Source organism: Leopardus geoffroyi, chromosome D4 (assembly GCF_018350155.1).
Source record: "Leopardus geoffroyi isolate Oge1 chromosome D4, O.geoffroyi_Oge1_pat1.0, whole genome shotgun sequence".
NCBI lineage: Eukaryota > Metazoa > Chordata > Mammalia > Carnivora > Felidae > Leopardus > Leopardus geoffroyi.
Genome location: NC_059342.1, coordinates 73,185,319 through 73,202,932, shown reverse-complemented (window position 1 = coordinate 73,202,932; position 17,614 = coordinate 73,185,319). Strand labels below are relative to the sequence as shown.

Here is a 17,614-nt window from a genome sequence, read left to right as displayed (position 1 = left end):
CGACTGAGCCACCCCAGGCGCCCTGAAAGTTTCTCTTTAAAGTAACAGGGATAGCTGGTGGAAGATTTCACGCAGGAGTATGGAATGCGTCCTGGCATCCCTGAGAATGAACTGGGGCAGGAAGGAGCAGAAGGAGAGAGAAGACTTGCAGAAAGGACACAAGAGCAGAGAGTCTGGTAGTAACCCAGGTGACGGACAATGGCAGACTGACTTTGGATAAGATGTGAAGGTGCAGAACAGTAGAGGGACTTAGAGAAATCCTTGGGAGCTGGCGGTCAGCAGGAGTTGGTGACAGGTGATCTGCAGAGGGTGGGGCAGATGGAGGCAAGAGTGCTCAGATTTGAGGTTCAGGCAACGAGGAAGAAGGCAGAGCCTCTCCCTGAGACAGACCACATGGGCGGAGGTGGGATGGGAAGTGGAGTTCAAGGCCAAGCTTACCTTGCTAAATCCTCACCGATTATGCTCCTTCCTCTTGGCTCCTTGCCTCCTGTCCCAGCCCCTGATCGGCTCCCCAAACCGGATGAATCTCATCATTGGCAGCTCCATTCCTGCTCCTGAAAAGCTGGCTTGGAGCATCCAGAAACATGTCCTTATTTGCTCACGCTCACCCACCATACGCTTGTGGGTTTTAACCTGAGCTGGGCTCTCAAAGCCCCAGCACTGGCTCCTTTTCAATTTGTCACTAAGGTGGCAGTTTTGACCCTTCTCCACTTGCCCCAGGTCACCAATTCTTCTAACAGAGGTTCTAACCCCTTTGATCTTCTCAAAGTGTGGTTTCTGAACCAGCAGCTTCAGTATCCCCAGGGAACCTGTTAGAGATGCAAATTATTTGGCTCCATCCCAATCAAACTCTAGAGGTGGGGACCAACAATTGGTGTTTTCACAAGCCCTCAAGCTTAAGAACCAATGTTATCTATGGGCCTTTCTCTTCTTAAGAATGTTCCCTGAGTCCCTCTCCTCCTCTTCCTGCATCCTTAATTTTTTTTGTTTTTGTTGTTAAGTTTATTTATTTTGGGGAGGGGGGCAAAGAGAGAGAGAGAGGGAGAGAGAATCCCAAGCAGGCTCAGTGCTGTCAGCGTGAAGCCCGACTTGAGGCTCAAACCCACAAACCAAGAAATCATGACCTGAGCCGAAACCAATAGCCAGACACTTAACCAACTGAGTCTCCCCCCAGGCGCCCCCATCCTTAATTCTTGAGGCCCATAAAGCTCTGTCCTTGGTATGTTCCCCAAGTAATCTAGTCTACTCTCAGGGATTCCAGAACACTTTTTCCAACAATCTGGTCGACACCTCCACCTGGATTTCCTCAAACATAATTCCAAACCAAATTATTCTCCCACCTCACCATCTAAGCTACTCCAACCTTTACATTTTTCTCCTGATTGTTTTCACGTGTGAGTTAATGACGTCATCTCCCTGCTCCCAGGCTTGAAAACTCCGTCTCATCTCTGATCCCCTCCCCTCACCACAGAAATCTCTTAAATTCATCACCCTTCCTATCGCCCATTGCCACAACTTTTATGATCTATTCCCATCTGTTCCCCAGGGCTTCAGTCTGACCACAGTCCACTGGCCTACTATCTCCATCACCTTCTTAAAGCAGTTACGAGAAATATATACCCCCCCCCCTTAATTTTCATTTGACAAAGCAAACGGGAAGGATTGTTATGGGAATGCTTGATATTTAAGTTGGCCATACCTAAACAAGTAATAGAAGAGTCTTCCCGTAAGAGCAGTCCAGTCATCTAAGTGTTGGCAGACACGTTGATGCTTTATATATATACATTATCGCCAATCCCATCAGCAACCCACCAAGGGAAAGCACGACTTCATTGCAAAGATCAATACACTGAAGTTCAGAGAAATGGGACTTGCCTAAAACCACAGAAGTAACGAGTGGAAAAAGCTGAGATCTGATCCCAAAGCTCTCTTATCCCGCCTTGCTGCCTCATTGTGTATGACTGTAGTCTTGGATTAGTGATGTCTACTGTCAGTAAGTTCAAGTGCATTTCCAGTACTTTGGGGTCATTAACCGAGCATTCTGGTCTCCCTTCGAAACACACTCTTGACACCCTAACGAACCACAGGCATTTCTTCTTGCCTAACAGATTTTTTAAAAGCATCAGGGCAGTTAAAAAAAAAAAAATCAGGAAATGACTGGTCCTGACTGAGAAGATGTTGTGCTTTGCTATGGGACAGAGTAGGAAGAAATCCTCACGAAAGTACCTGGGCTGGCTGCCAGGCTGCCCGCCAATCACAGTGGTTGTGAACAGACACCAGGTAGTTTCTTCATTTCCCCAAATCGGTGCCAACCTGTGGGGTGTAGAAGGTAAACTGAGGATAAATCTACGGAGAAGTAGAGTAAAAATAGGTTAATTATATCTTTTTCCTGTTGCTCTGTATATCCTGATTCTTGCAGGCAAACTCATACCTCTTTAGAGAAAACAAGAAAACAAAATACAAGGCACACGCGTTTTCCTGTCGTGTAAAGTGTTATAAATGACAACACAATTCAAGGTAAAGAAAGCATCATTCGTAGGTTTATTGGTCCATTACTTTAAGTTAATTGAGGTAAAGAAACCTTTTAAATTTACAAGCTAATAGTTAACAAGCAATACAAATTCTTTTGTTTACCTCAAAATGTAATACTAATTTCATAGTAAACAATGGACAGAGTTTTTTTATACACAGATATATGAAAAAAAGTGGACAAAAACCTCGTGCCAGCATCAAAAAATGCAACAAAACTTTTTTTTTTTTTCTTTTTACAATCTCTGGGTTCCATAACAAAGAAAGAAAGAAAAAGGTGACATTCTTTTTAAAGTTTGGTAGCTTCATGAAACAGAGACTTTGACCTGGGAATAAATCACTTTCTCGTCCACACACATTCTTGAGCACATTTTTTTTTTTTTTCACAGCTTCTGATTTGGCTTATTGGCAGCATGGAGAGAAGAGAACACATTTACACGGAGGGAGGACTTCATCAATACCTTGGGCGGGGGGAGGGGTTCTTCTAAAATTTTGAATGTGAAGAATGACCTCTAAAAATAAGAAATACAGTCCACACTTTGGACATGACCTAAGCAAAAGTTTTGAATCTCTTTTTCAACAGTTAAAATACAAGTTAGAAAGGTTGCTGGCAGTTTATTTTATGGAAATATATCAGATGTACATCATCTCTCAATGCATTCCCAATGCGCGGACATCGAGGAATCAGGCACACGGAAGTACAATGGTTGGGGGTGCCTACGGGACAGGACCAGACCTCAGGGGTGTCCAGGCGGTGGTGCTGACTGCTAACAGCTGCTGGTTTGTTGTTTGACGAAGGCCCAGCTGACACAGGTGTCTTTTTATCATACAGATTCTCATCTTGTTGGCAATCTGCTTTCCCCTCCCCGTTCCCACACTGCGGAAAAAAGCCACCCCCCTTTTCTCCTTCTGGTACCATCGAGACTGAAGGGTTGGTCTGAGACTGTGAACAACCTGTTACTCAGGGGTGGGGACAGGTGTGACCTGCTCTGACCTGGCATGCAGGAAGCCCAGAATCACCTGGTGAGGGGGTGGCATTGCCAGGGACATGCGTGTTGCAATACTCCGTCACTGGTTTTAATAGTAAAAGCTCTATTGAAATGGACTAAAGAATCAATGGGTTTTAGGTTTTTGGCATTTCAACCTGTGGAGAATTTCTATCTGACACACGCTGCTCTGAGTCCCCCACCCCGCCCCCAGTTATCTTTTAAAAAACTGTTCCGCAGAATCGGGGTACACCATTAATATTGTCATAATCTAGAGTTCTCTGTATCTACGTGATTTGTCAATGCTGATACCATATATCCTCTACAATCAAGAGTGTGCCAAAAGGCACTAAGTTAATCTTTCACACTTTAACACACACACACACACACACACACACACACACACACACACACACGGTTCAGTGGTCCCTGTGTTTCCTTACATTATCAAAAATATCATTTGGCAATAGCAATACTTAGCTTTCTCTTCCCAAAAGGCAGCCCTAATTATGAACCTCACTTTCTTATTTCTTTAAGAGGGCTGAGGACTGGCTATGTTAGACCTCTAGCATTTAAGCTGAACAACTGATTACGTTTCTAAAAAATTCTTTCTATCCAGAATCTAAAACACACTAGTTGAAGAATAAGGCATATTAGTAGGTGTTGACAATTCTCAAAAAGTAGAGTTAGGCTTTCAACAGTCTGTGGCAATTTTAAAAGTCTGGATTTGTTGATTTTCAAGTGCTAAACACACAGAATGTTTCTATATAAGACAAATATCTTACTGGTTTGTTATTTTTTTCCAAAGTACTTATTTACAGGCTATCTATAGTAGTAAAAACTGCCTGAAGAACATATTTTTCTGCCACATAGAAAGGGTTAGACAGCCAGACCCGGAATGCAATTCAAACATACGATTAAGAAACAACAATCAAACTCCCCGTGACAAAGGCCTTTCCTCCACCTTTCCTAACGCAGATAGCTCTGTGCACGCTCTCATCCAGGCGACTGTAGGGAGGCCAGACATGCTTAAAGCAGAAAGCTAACCACCTATTGGGTGGGCTGATGAAAAATCAGGTTCCTGGTTTATGCACTAAATTAAAAAAAAAAAAAAAAAACCCATGAGGAAGCAGAGAACAACTCCAACACATCCAGCTTGATAGGTCAGTCTGACCCAGGGCATCATGACATTTTACTCGAATTTACTGATAAATGCCACCTGCCATCTGAATGGAGAAAACATAAATAAGAGGCCATGTCCAATCTGTTGCCATCTTGAAAGTGAGAAGGCAAAGCCAAATTCCCAAAATGTTTTGTAAATGGGGATGGACTGCAGTGTTACTCCAGCCTGACAATTAGATTACTCAGTTTCCACGGGCCTTTGAGAGTAGGCATCCGGGAAGGTGGGCCGCAGGCTTGCTGTGCCCTGCCCTGACCACAGGCAGCCTCTCCTGAGCGGGAGCACCCTTCAGCGCAGCCCGAGGAGAGGCCAGGTCACCCCATCCCGACATCCAAACAGACGAGGCCCACGTGGGCCCGGGAGGCTGTGGCGATGTCTCTCTCCTGCCTGTCTCAGGGCAGAGGGTAGAGAAGGACTACTCTGCAGTGTAATGAATGGCATGAAAACAAAGCCAGGGGCCCGCGATGTCAATGCTCTTGACGGCAGGGCCAAGTCACCCGCCCCCTGGGTGTGTCCCAGGCTGACACCTACCGGCCCAAGAGACACACCCCACTTGCAGACAGGCAGTCAGGTCACCATGCCCTCCTCTAAAGCAGGACTTCCTGTCACTTCAAAACAAAGGTGGCCTCACGAGAAATGAGCTGCAAGCGTGCATTTAAATCCCTCGTGTGGATGGCGACTGGTAAAACATTTAATTCGACAACATGTAGAACACGCTCCAGGTGTGGCTGAAATTTGGCATGAAGACAAACTTAACGTTACATTCACCACGACCCCCGGTGTCGTACTGGCTTTTGTTGTTTCACCAAAAGGAAGGTGACTGGTGAGTTCAACGAGCAGCACAGTGAAATACGAGCCAATCATCTCCATAATTGCACTTATCTGAGGTCACTGGGAATCATTAGTAAGTCTTATCAAAGGACAAAACCCAACCCCAAACCTGGCTGTGAAACGTGTTCCCTCCTCCTTCAGGAAGAACAGAGGTTTTTTGGCTTTGGGCAGAGTAGCCCAGAATCCCCTTGTGGATCCACCACATGATAAGGAAGACCGCAGTGTCCATATCTGCCACAAAGCACAAGTGCTCCCTTCAGCATCAAGTGCATCTCTAAAATCTGCTCAGTTTCTAGGAATTCTCTCCTCTTCTGCCTTAGCCTGGATTTTTAACCTGGGTGAATGAACCCTTCACTTCCCGCACCCGAGAGGCAGTTGATAGGCGTCACTCTGCATTCTGCCGCCATGTGCCCAAGACTCAAAACCTGTCCAAGTCTGTCTGCCTGAGGTCAAGCGTGTCCCCAAGCAAAAGCCTCCTGGGACACAACTATGAGAGAGGAGGCAGTGATCTCAGCACCACGACTTTGTGGAGCCAAGAAGGACGGGGTGATGAAGCCTCTACGAGGCAGTCTTTGGCACAGAAGTCTCCGGTCACACTTCTCACAGGGAATCCCCTTCATGCTCACAGAGATGAAAGGGCAAATGCCTGGGACTCCTGACCCGCAGAGGCTGGACGAGCCGTGGGGGTCGGGGAGGCCTGGGGAGCCTCCTTCACTGCCTACCGTCCCTTCTTCCTGGGCCTCCTCACCTCATCTGCCGCCAGCCTGAAGGAAGGGGCAAGCGTCCCTTCTCGGGCAAGACCATTTCTCCAGGGGAGCCTGGAACATATTCTGGTTCTCCCAGCTCTGGCGTCAGTGTCCCAGCTCTCCCTGGTGTCTTAAAGCACAGAAACATCACATGGCAAACAAATGGAGAAAGATAAGCCGCAAGATGCCCGAGTCCCCTCCGAGCTAGTCTTCTGCCTCCAATAACGTGAGGAACGACTGCGTCCCCCCTCCACTCCCTTCCCATATGTCCCAGAGAGGAGCCCCATGACTGTTTTGAAGGGTTGCCTTCTTTTCCAACTAAACTTTCCACGGGAATGCTCCTGGGCTTTGGCAACTAGCGGCAGATGAGATCCTGGTCTTCCCATCAACTCTTTCCACGTTTCTTTCCAAGCACTCGTGACACCGGACAACGTTTTTAAAGCACGCATTCCACAAGGCAAGGCTTCGCGCGTTCCTGGAGATGAGCGCTCGCTGCTGGGTCAGTCTAGTGCCTTCCACGAAATATCAAGAGAGGGCCGTCAACCCGTTATTGGATATACACCCTGTTCTACCAGCAAGCTGTCAGCTTGGACCCAGACGTCCATCATCCATACCCGCACCAACGTGATGGCTTAGAGGTAGCATGAAACACGGACTCACCACTCGGGCTAGATGGCCTGTCCTTACCCTTCTGCTTCGATGAATCACTTCTAATTGTACCAAACAAAAATTCACATCGCAGGATTTGAGAACGGCGTGAGGGGGTCTGACGGTGCAGGCAAGTACCGACGGATACAAAAGTTCTAACTGAAACCGTGACTTCCTCAAAACATGAATGAAACAGAGCCGAACTGTTCTGCGCCGGCCTACTGCTGCACCCCTGGCATCACAGCAGTGGCCACCCAAGGTCAACGCCGCGGGCGCGAGGGGGTGGAGGAACCTCGACACGCTGCACGCGGCCGGGTACCTGCGGGTTACGACCCGCGTGTGCGCCAGCGCCTCGGCCCGGCTGCGTCGCGACAAGAACACTAACTGCCTCTTTGAGGCTCAGGTTGATCATTTTACGGGGAGATGAGCCACGGACGGGAGAGCGCAAACGTGGCGTAGGTAGCTTCACTTCAGGAGGAAAGAAAAGGAGTTGGAAGATAGATCCTCTTCGTCGGTTTCGTGTCGGTTTGAAGACTTGAGATGCAGCCAGTGGTCACTGGGGAACGTGGCTGCAAGTTGAAGAGGTTTTAGCTTATCGAGAAGCAAAGGGCTCGCTGTTAGCACTTGTCATCTTCGAGGCCCATCCAGGTACCGACTTTTCTTTCCGACCAGGGACTATCGAGGGTTAAAGCACTTCATATGGAACATGCACACGGAGTTCCCAGAACCTCCACTGTGTCACTATAGCACACCAGCCTCTCAACAAAAGGCCGCCCAAACACTCGGTGGACGTGGTAGGAGACACTAAATTAGGAGTTCTGGGTGAGGTAAAGGCAGACGGCACAGAGCAGACGTGGAGATGGGGCCTAGTATACGCCCACTGACCCCAGTTACTGGGAGCTACTCTGACCTCAGACAACACGGACTTCCCACCACGGGCCTCAGCTCTACTCTGACGACACTGAACAAGCAACAGAAAAACACTGAAGAACTTCACAGAGAAAAATGCACCCCCCCTCCCATTTTACACAAAAAACAGTTTCCAATCTACTGCATTCTAGTGTCAGAAACAAGTTTGGGGAGCACTGCCCCCTCGGCTCCCCGAGGTATCGCACGAGGACAAGGACACTGGCTTGCTCATTTGGGTACGGACGCATACAGACGCTGATATAAATGGTCCTAGGTGAACCAGAAGCCACAAAAGAGTGCCACTCGTCACAAGCAGGCAGCAGGCCGCACTCACAGCTATAGGCCACTGTACATTAAGGACTTTCCGTGGAGGTGCCAACACCCCCTTCTAGGCTGAGACAAGTCGATGCCCACACAGGTCAATTCCAGAGTCCCCGTGTGTCTGTGGAAAACGAGAGCTGCCCTCTGTGCCCGCCTTCCTCGTGTCCTGGAAAAGCAAGAACCGGGCTCTCTTCCACCGCAGGCAACCATGCTGTCCCCGAACAGGAGACTGTAATGAGATGTCAGAACGTCAGCTGGGTTGTCTCGTCCCTCAGCTGCAGATCTTAGTGTTCCAGATTTAATGGGCTCCTTCACAACACGGAGGTATGCTTCTTTCGCTGAGAGATGATTATAGCCTTACAGACTCCACCAAGGAATAAATACTAACGGAGAACCACTGTCAGACAAAGGTGGGTGGGGGGCGGGAAGGGAGAGAAATACACAAAGGAGAGATGACTCTGTGGCTGTTTTCTCAGTGCCACCTCTCTGGCACTACAGGGACGTCCTGGTATGGGGTGCCATGGCCCTGTGTAGGTAGAAGAGTCTCGGTCCCAAGAAGGAACTTACTTGGCCTCTGGTTTCTCCTGTAGTAGTGGAATAATCGACTCCCATGCCATGAGGCACTGAAATGACAACACACACACACACACACATTTTCAACATCAGATTTTAGGATCAGGTTCTTAACTCTTCTCTGAGCTACCCTTTTATTGTTAGTCCCACCGGGTGACCTCTGTCTCATGTCTTGTCTAAGTAATGTACATACATAATGTAACATCCGAGGTCTACGTGGATTATCCATCACTATTAGAAACTGGGGACATGGCCGGTGTTTGCTTTGAATATATCATCCCCATCTCTGAGACGAAAGACAGCGGGGTCTCTATGGGGCCTTAATGTACCGTCCATACAGCTCACGGCTGGCAGAAATTCTTTCCCTTCAAAAAGCAGAAAAGATGGCAAGCTGCAAGCCCTCAGGAGGCTCTAGGTCCTCGGCCAAGAGGAAGACTTGCTCCAGGTGTGGGTAGGACTTGCACAAGGATGCAAATGATGGTGATGTGAGCCAGCCACCTGACTCAGAGTGGGTGGAAACCCCACGCCTCCTTACTGACCTCAGATGTTTTGCTTGACTGGGCCACTCTTAGGTCTCCCAACAGGGAATATAGGGGGAGGAAACTACTTACCGCATTTCCTCGGATCCAAACATCATCATGTATCTTACATTCACTATTGCTAGTCCTCACAACTCCATGCAGTAGGATCATTATTCCTCATCTCTCTCTCTCTCTCTCTCTCTCACACACACACTTCACATGGAGAAGATGAGACCCAGAGTGGTTATGTAACTTGTCTAAGACACGCAGCTAGTAAGTGGCCAAAGCGGATATTCTTTCCGCTGCAGCAATCCCCTTTCATTCCAGATCCTTGTGAAGGGCCAAAAACCTAAAGACTGGCACTCTCCTCTGAGAGCACCCTACTTGGCAAAATGATCCTTCCTTTGAGCAATCTCTTGCATAAAGGGCACGACAGAAGAACCACACAAGACCTTGTGTAGAAGGAGCTCGGGGTGAAGCAGGTCTTTGTGCTGAGTCATTTGGGAAGGAGTTCTGAGCAGGTAGGAGGAGAGAGGCATCCTTTGGTCAAGTTGGGGAGCGGAGTGGTAAAATTACTCCATGCTTCCTTCCTTGGTGGCTCTGAGGTTGGAGTAGAAACTAGACTCAGACCCTACCCCGTAAGGGAGCCCCCAGGAGCCTCAAGGAGCTTGCTTTCAGTGAGAGACCCCAGGGCCCTCTGGGTCCTGCTCTCTCCCCAGACTGCAGGCCTCCTGACTCAGGGGCGCAGCTAGCCGCCAGGCCCAAAGGGCCCGGGAGAAGAGAACTGCCACTTCTGTGAGCAGCGTGTGCACATGACTGCCCTGTGGGCACCCCCACGGGGGCCTCTGCTCCCAAACCTGGCGCCGCATCTCACACAGTGGGGCAAGGACCCGCAGGGGTGGCTGCTGCTGGATTTCGGGCAGGCCCTTGCCCCAGGCTCTCTCTGGCTATTAGACGTGCTTCCTCACTGAGAGGGCTGGGGTCTTGCCGGCACACTCATTACCTTCTCGTAGTATTGGATGTTCTTGTCGGCCATTCCCATGAGCAGCTGCCGGAAGTCCTGCCTCTTGTTGCTCTGCCACCGCTCCATGTCAGCTTTCAGATCAGCGTTGAAACACTCCATCCGATCCTGACATTTCTCAACATCTGCCGGCACCTGGAAGGGGAGTGCATTAAAGAGGTGCTCTGTATGTGTAACTTGGTGACTCATGCCTCGAGCTCCCTTGCACGAGGCCAAATCACTACATTAAATGCCATAAACACACTCCCTTCTCGGCGGGGGGTGGTGAGGGGCATTTATTTGAAGGCAGAGCCTTGGGTTTTCAGGTCTAAGAAGGAATTCCGAAAAGTGCTATCCTGACCTAAGTCTTTGAACCTATCCAAGCACAGCAGAGACTCATGGGGGAAACACCCCACCCCCACCCCTGTTTACAAACAGGAAGAAACACTGCAATACAGAGTCCAATATCTTTGGTTCCCCCTTTTTACCCATCCCTATATAAAAACGCGTGTAGATTTTGCAAATGTATGGCACTTATTGGGCATTGCCCTACTATTCTCCTCGGTCCTGTAATGAAACCAGAAAAGGTTTTCCCGTATCATAGGAGCTATTCCCTTACTTGTGACATTTGATAATGCCTACCCTCATTCATCACAGAATTAATTGTAGTAAGATTACTGGCCCACTGCTCCTCTGAACCTCACTTTACAAGTAATCTAGAGACCTGTCTCTGCTCCCCCAGATAGCAGATAATCAAAAATGATGAGTCAAAGTTAGGTTAAATCTGAGGAAACAGGAAGAAGATCACTTATGCATGTCGAAAGAATCTGAAACATGAAAAATATAGCAGGCAATTTCAACTTTTATTTAAAGAAGTTTAGACTTTTGCTTTGCTCTGGTGAGTTCATCCATCCTACACAGTCGGAGGGCCTTGTGGCTACTCTGGTCCCCAAAGCACAAAGCTGGCTCCTCTCCTCACTCAAGAACACCACAAGCCTCTGAGGGCTGCCAAGGGGCCGACATACCTAAAACTGGGTCAGACGCCCACCTGCCAGATGCTTCTGGACAAAAAAATGAGGCCTTGTACATTGTAAGTGCTGAGGCCTGTGACCCCAAATGTCTCCAAGCTGTGGGGCGCCATGAGGGGTCAATTCCTACCAACCTGGGAAGTTTCATACTCAGGCCTTACAGGCAAGTAGAGGACCCAGAAAAACCAATAAAGGGAAGGCAAAGGCTGAGGAAGCCGGACACATTCAGGGCTTCCAGAAGGGCCGAGGGCCACACAGAACGTGTGGAGATGGCTGCAGACGCGGGAGCAAGGAACGTGAGCAGCCAGGGGCGGGGGTTTCAGGCTGGCCTGGCATGGGGTCTGAGCTTGGGTGAGGCAGAAGGAGTTGGGAAGAAAGAGACAGAGAGAGGCATCCCAGGAGACTTAAAAGTAAGGAACTTTTCTTTGAAGAGGGAGAAAAGCCTTTTCCAAAGCGCTGAGGTTCTGGAAGAAGAAAGAAAAAGGACTTGACTTTTTCTTCTGATGCCATGACTGAAGTCTCTCTGCCTTTCGCTGCTGTCTCACCTGTCACTTGTTGCCCACCTCGGTGGGGGGGAAGTGAAGACCAAGTGAGCCCCCGCTTTGCCTCTTCGGAGCGGAGCCTTCCCCAGGAACACAGTGAACCAGCCTCAGCGGAGGCCCCGTGAGCCAGCGTGTCTGGGCCTCACTCTCCAGCAGGCACAGTCCACCTCCCTTATTCCTCTCCTGGCTCCTGCGCATTTAAGCATCAAGGTGCAAGTTCCCTGGAGCAACTTCCTCTTTGCTTAACAAAACTGCTGTGGCCAGGATGGAAAGCAAAGGTCTGAAAAGGGAACCTGGTCAGGGCCCGCTGAGAAGAGGGAGGCCAGGGTCTCTGATACAAAGGAATTCTTTTCTAGGAAAGATTCCCAGGTCGGTTCTGAAGATGGGAATTCTGGTTGACCCACAAAAATTAAGAGTCAAGGGGCAGCTGGGCGGCTCAGTCGGTTAAGCGTCTGACTTTTGATTTCAGCTCAGGTCATCATCTCACAGTGCGTGGGTTTGGGTCCCCGTGTCAGACTGCACTGACAGTGTGGAGCCTGCTTGGGATTCTCTCTCTCTCTCCCTTTCTTTCTCTGTCCCGCCCCTGTTCACGCACATGCTCTCTCAAAATAAATAAATAAATATTTTTTAAAAGTTAAGAGTCAAAACCATGGCTCTGGATTTTATGATTACCTGAGCCTCAATTTGGGAAACATTTGGGACTCATCATTTTCACAACGTACTCTGTGCTTGGCACGGAGGAAGACCGAGGTACCTTGCTCTCGGTAGATGGCTCTCGTCTCAGGTTGCCTACAGTTGAGCTGGGAAGGCACTGAAGGTGCCTGGACATCAGGGTGAGAGGTTACTGGTACCTTCTCTTCACCCAGCCCCGCGGTAAGCACGCTGAGGGGGACCTGGACAGCCAGTGCAGCTTGGATGAGGGATCAGGCCTCCTTGAAGAATCAATCCCGCTGAGGAGACAGTGGGAGGAGGGCACTCCAGAGTGACAGTATGTACAGGTGAGAGAGGGAGACAATACCTGGGCCCACCCCAGGAATAGTTCACAGGCTACAGTGCCCACAAAAGCATAGACAGAGAACGCCAGCCAGCAAGATGGCGGCAGGGGTGGCGGCGGGGGGAGTGGTGCAGAGTAAAGAACAAGAAGGCTGGGTTCCTGAGGCCAGGTTTGGTCAGCTGCCCCCTTTTTTGGAAAATAGAAAAGCCTGTGCTTCCTCTAACTATACAAACAGTTCTAGAGCCAGACTTCCAGAATTTGAATACCACAGGTACCACTTCCTAGATGGGTGATGTTGGGCCTCTCCATGGCTTAGCTTCTGCTTCCGGATAATACCAACCACCTTATAAAGTTACTATGAGGTTGAACAAGATAATATGCATAGAATACTTGGTGCCTGGCATTGATTAAATGCTCCCCAAATATTTCTTAGTTCGGATCAGTATCGATACCGTAAATTGCTATTCTTACCAGATGTAAGTGCATGTGCCTAGCCCCTCCAGCAAGAATGAACATTATGAACTTTACTCCATGTCATACAAAAAGGTTTCTTTTTTGTCTTCCAAATACAAAACATTATTAAATATATTCTTTCATACTTTACACCACTCTTCACCCATGCTGCCTCACCCTGAGATTTCACCAGAGATCAGAGATGAGTCAACACCAAAATATACTGGCACGAGATCACCCCAGGTGCCCTGCAACCAGGGTGGTGGCTGTAACACAACAAGGGAGACGGCAGATCAGACTAACCCGGTGGAGACACAACTGACAGATGTGGCAACCCACTGCACGTGAGAAATAAGACACAGCTGTCAGAGAGGAGCCTGAAGTTTATAGTCTGGGTGACTAGGGGGGGCGACAATGCATCGTGGGGCTCAGGATAAAGGACAGGTCCGTGGACCAGAAAAAGGAGGCAGCTACAGCCATGCGAAGGGTGAGCCTCCCCCTCCCCACCCAAGAGGGGGCTGAGACAACTCAACCATAGCAACCACCTGGTTTGAATATGGACAAAGGACTTAAATGGATATTTATCCAAGGAAGATCTACAAATGGCCAGCGAGCCTATTAAAAAATCACTGCACATCCCTAATCATTAGGGAAATGCAAATCAAAACCACAGTGAGAACCACCTCAAATCCATTAAGACGGCTACTACAACAACAAAAAAATAAGTGGTGGCCAGGATGTAGGAAATTGGAACCCCTGCACTTGTGTAAAACTTTAGTACCGCACTTCCTCAAAAAAACAAAAATAAAGTCACCATATGATCCAGCAATTCAACTTCTTTTTTTTAAGATCTTATTTTTTTTAATTTTCTATTTAAAACATATTTTTTAAGGTTTATTTTATTTTTGAGAGAGAGAGACAGAGACAGAGTGCAAGCAGGTGAAGGGCAGAGTGAGAGGGAGACACAGAATCTGAAGCAGGCCCCAGGTTCTGAGCTGTCAGCATAGAGCCCAACGTGGGGCTCAAGTTCACGAACCACAAGATCATGACGTGGGCCAAAGTTGGATGCTAAACTGAATGAGCCACCCAGTTGCCCCTATTCTTATTTTTTCAAGTTTATTGAGAGAGAGAGAAAGCAAGAGGGAGAGAGAGAGAGAGAGAGAGACAGAAAGAGAGAGAGAATCCCAAGAAGGTTCCACGCTCAGCACAGAGCTGGACACGGGGCTCAATCCCACAACCGTGAGATCGTGATCTGAGCTGAAATCAAGAGTTGGATGCTTAACTGACCGAGTCACCCAGGTAACCCTAAGATTTTATCTTTAAGTAATCTCTCCACTCGGGGGGGGGGGGGTTGGAAATCACAACCTCAAGATCAAGAGTCACATGCTCTACTGACTGAGCCAGTCAGGCATCCCTGGCGATTCCATTTCTGGGTGAATACCAAAAGACTGAAAGCAGGATCTCACGGAGACGTCTGTCCTCCCATATCCACTGCAATATTCACAACAGATAAAGGTGAAAGCAACTCAAGTATCTGTCCACAGATGGATGAATAAACAAAAAGGGGTACAGACATACAGTGGAATATTCTTCAGCCTTAAAGAGGAAGAAAATTCTGACATGCCACAACATGGATGAACCTTGAGGACATTTTGCTGAGTGAAATAAGCCAGGTATGAAAACAAACAAATATTATATGATTCTACTTACAAGAGGTGATAGAGTAGTCAAACTCCTAGAGACAGAAAGCACGATGGTGGTTTCCAGGGGCTGGGAGGAGGGGGAAATGGGGACTAATTTAATGGGTACAGAATTTCAGTTCCTCAAGATTAAAAAAAGTACTCTGGAGACCCATTGCACAACGGTGTGGATTTACTTAACATGATTGAACCGTACACCTAAAAACAGTAAAGACGGTGATTTTGGTTATGTGTATCTTGCCATAATGCAAAAATTTTTTAATATATGGGGAAACCAAAGAGAGGGTTGGAGGGTCAAAGGGTGGAATTCATGGAGAAGCCTAAATCTGTAGGGTTAAGAAGGGGATCAGCAAAAGATACTAAGAAAAATGAGCCCAGAAGCAGGAAGGAAGTCAGAGTGAGCAGAGCCATAGAAACACAAGGATGGAGAAGGAGGACAGGGGAGGAGGAGGTGACGGAAGGAGGAGGAGAGCGGAGGGTGGAAAAGAAGGGACCAAGAGGAACCAGGAGTTGGGATGAGCTGTCTGAAGCAACCAGCTACTGAAGGTGCCCAACTTAATGAAGAGGAAGGCGGCTGGCCCACACGCTCAGGCTCCCGGTGTTCCCCCTTTTGTTTCTTTCTGGATGGTGTCCTTGTAACCATCGGTTCCCTGACCAGGGACAACCAGCATTGCTCATCTATGTTTTAATTTTTTTGATTGAGGTGTCATCAGAGTTGTGCTATCTTGTGTCTGAAGGACATGGCAATCGTGATACCCAATGCTTACGGCTGGCTGTCACTTATCACAAGACACCAACAACAGAAAAAAATCACCAGGTAAGACTCCAAAAGATAACACCTCTAAGTAGATAACAAGGCTGCATTTGTCACAGTGGCTCCCTTCTCTCTCGTGAGAATTTTCGTTACAGAATATGGGTTGTTGGAGCGATGGGAGCGGGGTAATGTGGGATGAGCTCAAGCATTTTTGTGGGTTTGGGAGCAGGGTGGGAAGGAAATTCACATGAATATGTTGGCGTCGAAAGGAGTCTTCCCTTCACGTTCACTCCTATTGTTCATGTTAGCGTATAAGCTTCCCGTCCAGTTTGAAATGCAATTCCTCAACCCCTCTTTGTTTCTAGTGGCAGCTTTGCTGTCCTCCCTGGCTTCTAGGGAGGATCATATTTGAGGATTTCCACAAGTCTGCGGTCCTGACAAGTACAGCAGAAGGCAGCCCAGTAAGTGCCTATCATTTCGCCGACATCAAAGCTAAAATGAGGTAAGTCGAGTCTACGCAATTCAAATGTCCACTTGCCTGAGAAGAAACCTCTTCAGAGTCTGCTGAGTTTTCTCAACCCTAACAACAAGCAAAACTTTAAGTTCTATGATACTAACATTTGCCCTCAGCTCTAGGCTCACCCCCGCACACGGACAAGCCACAGCCACAGGGCTTCCAGCCAGCAGCGGGGGGCCACAGGATCCCTCCCCTTCTTCCTAACGCAGCCACCCTGGTGTGAAATTCGCAGTGAGGGCCGAGGAGACCCGCAAGGCCACTTCTCTCTTCTGGGTTTTGGAAAGGTGATCAGTGATCACTGAGCAGTGAGCCACTCCACGGCTTCACAAAAAATCAACTTGCCCTCACTCTTTAGAGCCTCTTTTCAAGATTTCAACCTCTAAACAGGTAATTCCCTAGGCTTGCTACGTCCCTCAGATGTTGTTAACACACCCAGACCCCTGTGAAAACTGCCCGTCTTTGGGCAAGATACTCTCTTTCCTGCATCCCCATGACGGACCTATGAACAAGGCTGTTCCCGCCATAGTCACTGACAGAGTCCGCCAGGTCCTTGGGGCTAAGAATCGCCCTAACCCACTTCCTGACACTCTGGTTTTTCTCTCACCAGTGGTAGCTCTGGGAAGCGGAGCTCAAAACCACACAAAACAGGGTCACCTGGGTGGCTCAGTCCATTGAGTGTCTGACTCTTGATTTTGGCTCAGGTCATGATCTCACGGCTTGAGAGTTTGGGCCCCGCGTCGGGCTCTGTGCTGGTAGCACAGAGCCTGCTTGGGATCCTTTCTCTCTCCCTCTCTCTCTCTCTTCCCCTCCCCTCAGAATAAATAAATACACTTTATAAACACACACACACACACACACACACACACGAAACAAAGCACGGCAAAACCTTCAGCTACTCACTTCCTAGGTACCTCTGATGGGCTGTCACGGAGGACAGGCATTCGGGAGGGCTGGGAAGGCAGGGGAAACTTTAGAACGCAAGGAAACCATGCCTAAAACAGGGCAGTCAAAAAAATTTTTTTAAAGCAAAGTTAAAAACAAAAACCATAAGGGCAACAAACCAGAAAACGAGGTTCTCGATCAGCACTCCTCCTAGAGACGAGCGGAGCTGGTATGGGAAGCAGAGGCTCCACCAATGGGGTGTCGGCTCCTACATCAGACACTGCTGCGCTGACCTTCACATCTCCACAAGTCACACGTATGAAGCCCACAGGGCTAATGAGCAAACCAGTGCAAGCGGGGAGACGGAGCTGAGGAGCTGGGGAACTGAACCCACGGTGATCGGAGTCCAAATTCTGTGCTCTTTCTACCAAACCCTTTTCCATTTGCAGAGGCCGCCAACGGAGCCCTCCTCCACCCACCAAAGTAGCTGCTGTCCCAGA

The 17,614-nt window shown here is 48.6% G+C and overlaps 1 protein-coding gene across 5 annotated transcripts in view; it reads right to left on the bottom strand.

Moving 5' to 3' along the window:
• Positions 1-2,518: 2,518 nt before the first annotated feature.
• Positions 2,519-17,614, bottom strand: part of SNX30 (sorting nexin family member 30) — a 116,016-nt gene continuing 100,920 nt past the window's right edge. For 2 of the 5 annotated variants that reach the window (XM_045470082.1, XM_045470083.1), the window contains exons 8-10: positions 10,248-10,400; positions 8,718-8,773; positions 5,350-8,547 (exon numbers count right to left, since the gene is read on the bottom strand). In XM_045470082.1, the coding sequence (XP_045326038.1) occupies positions 8,508-8,547; positions 8,718-8,773; positions 10,248-10,400 (249 nt within the window). In that variant the 3' untranslated portion in view covers positions 5,350-8,507. Of the gene's footprint in view, positions 4,609-5,349; positions 8,774-8,794; positions 9,845-10,247; positions 10,401-17,614 lie in introns of those variants that run through there. The other 3 variants (XM_045470084.1, XM_045470085.1, XM_045470086.1) reach the window with 3 other exon arrangements.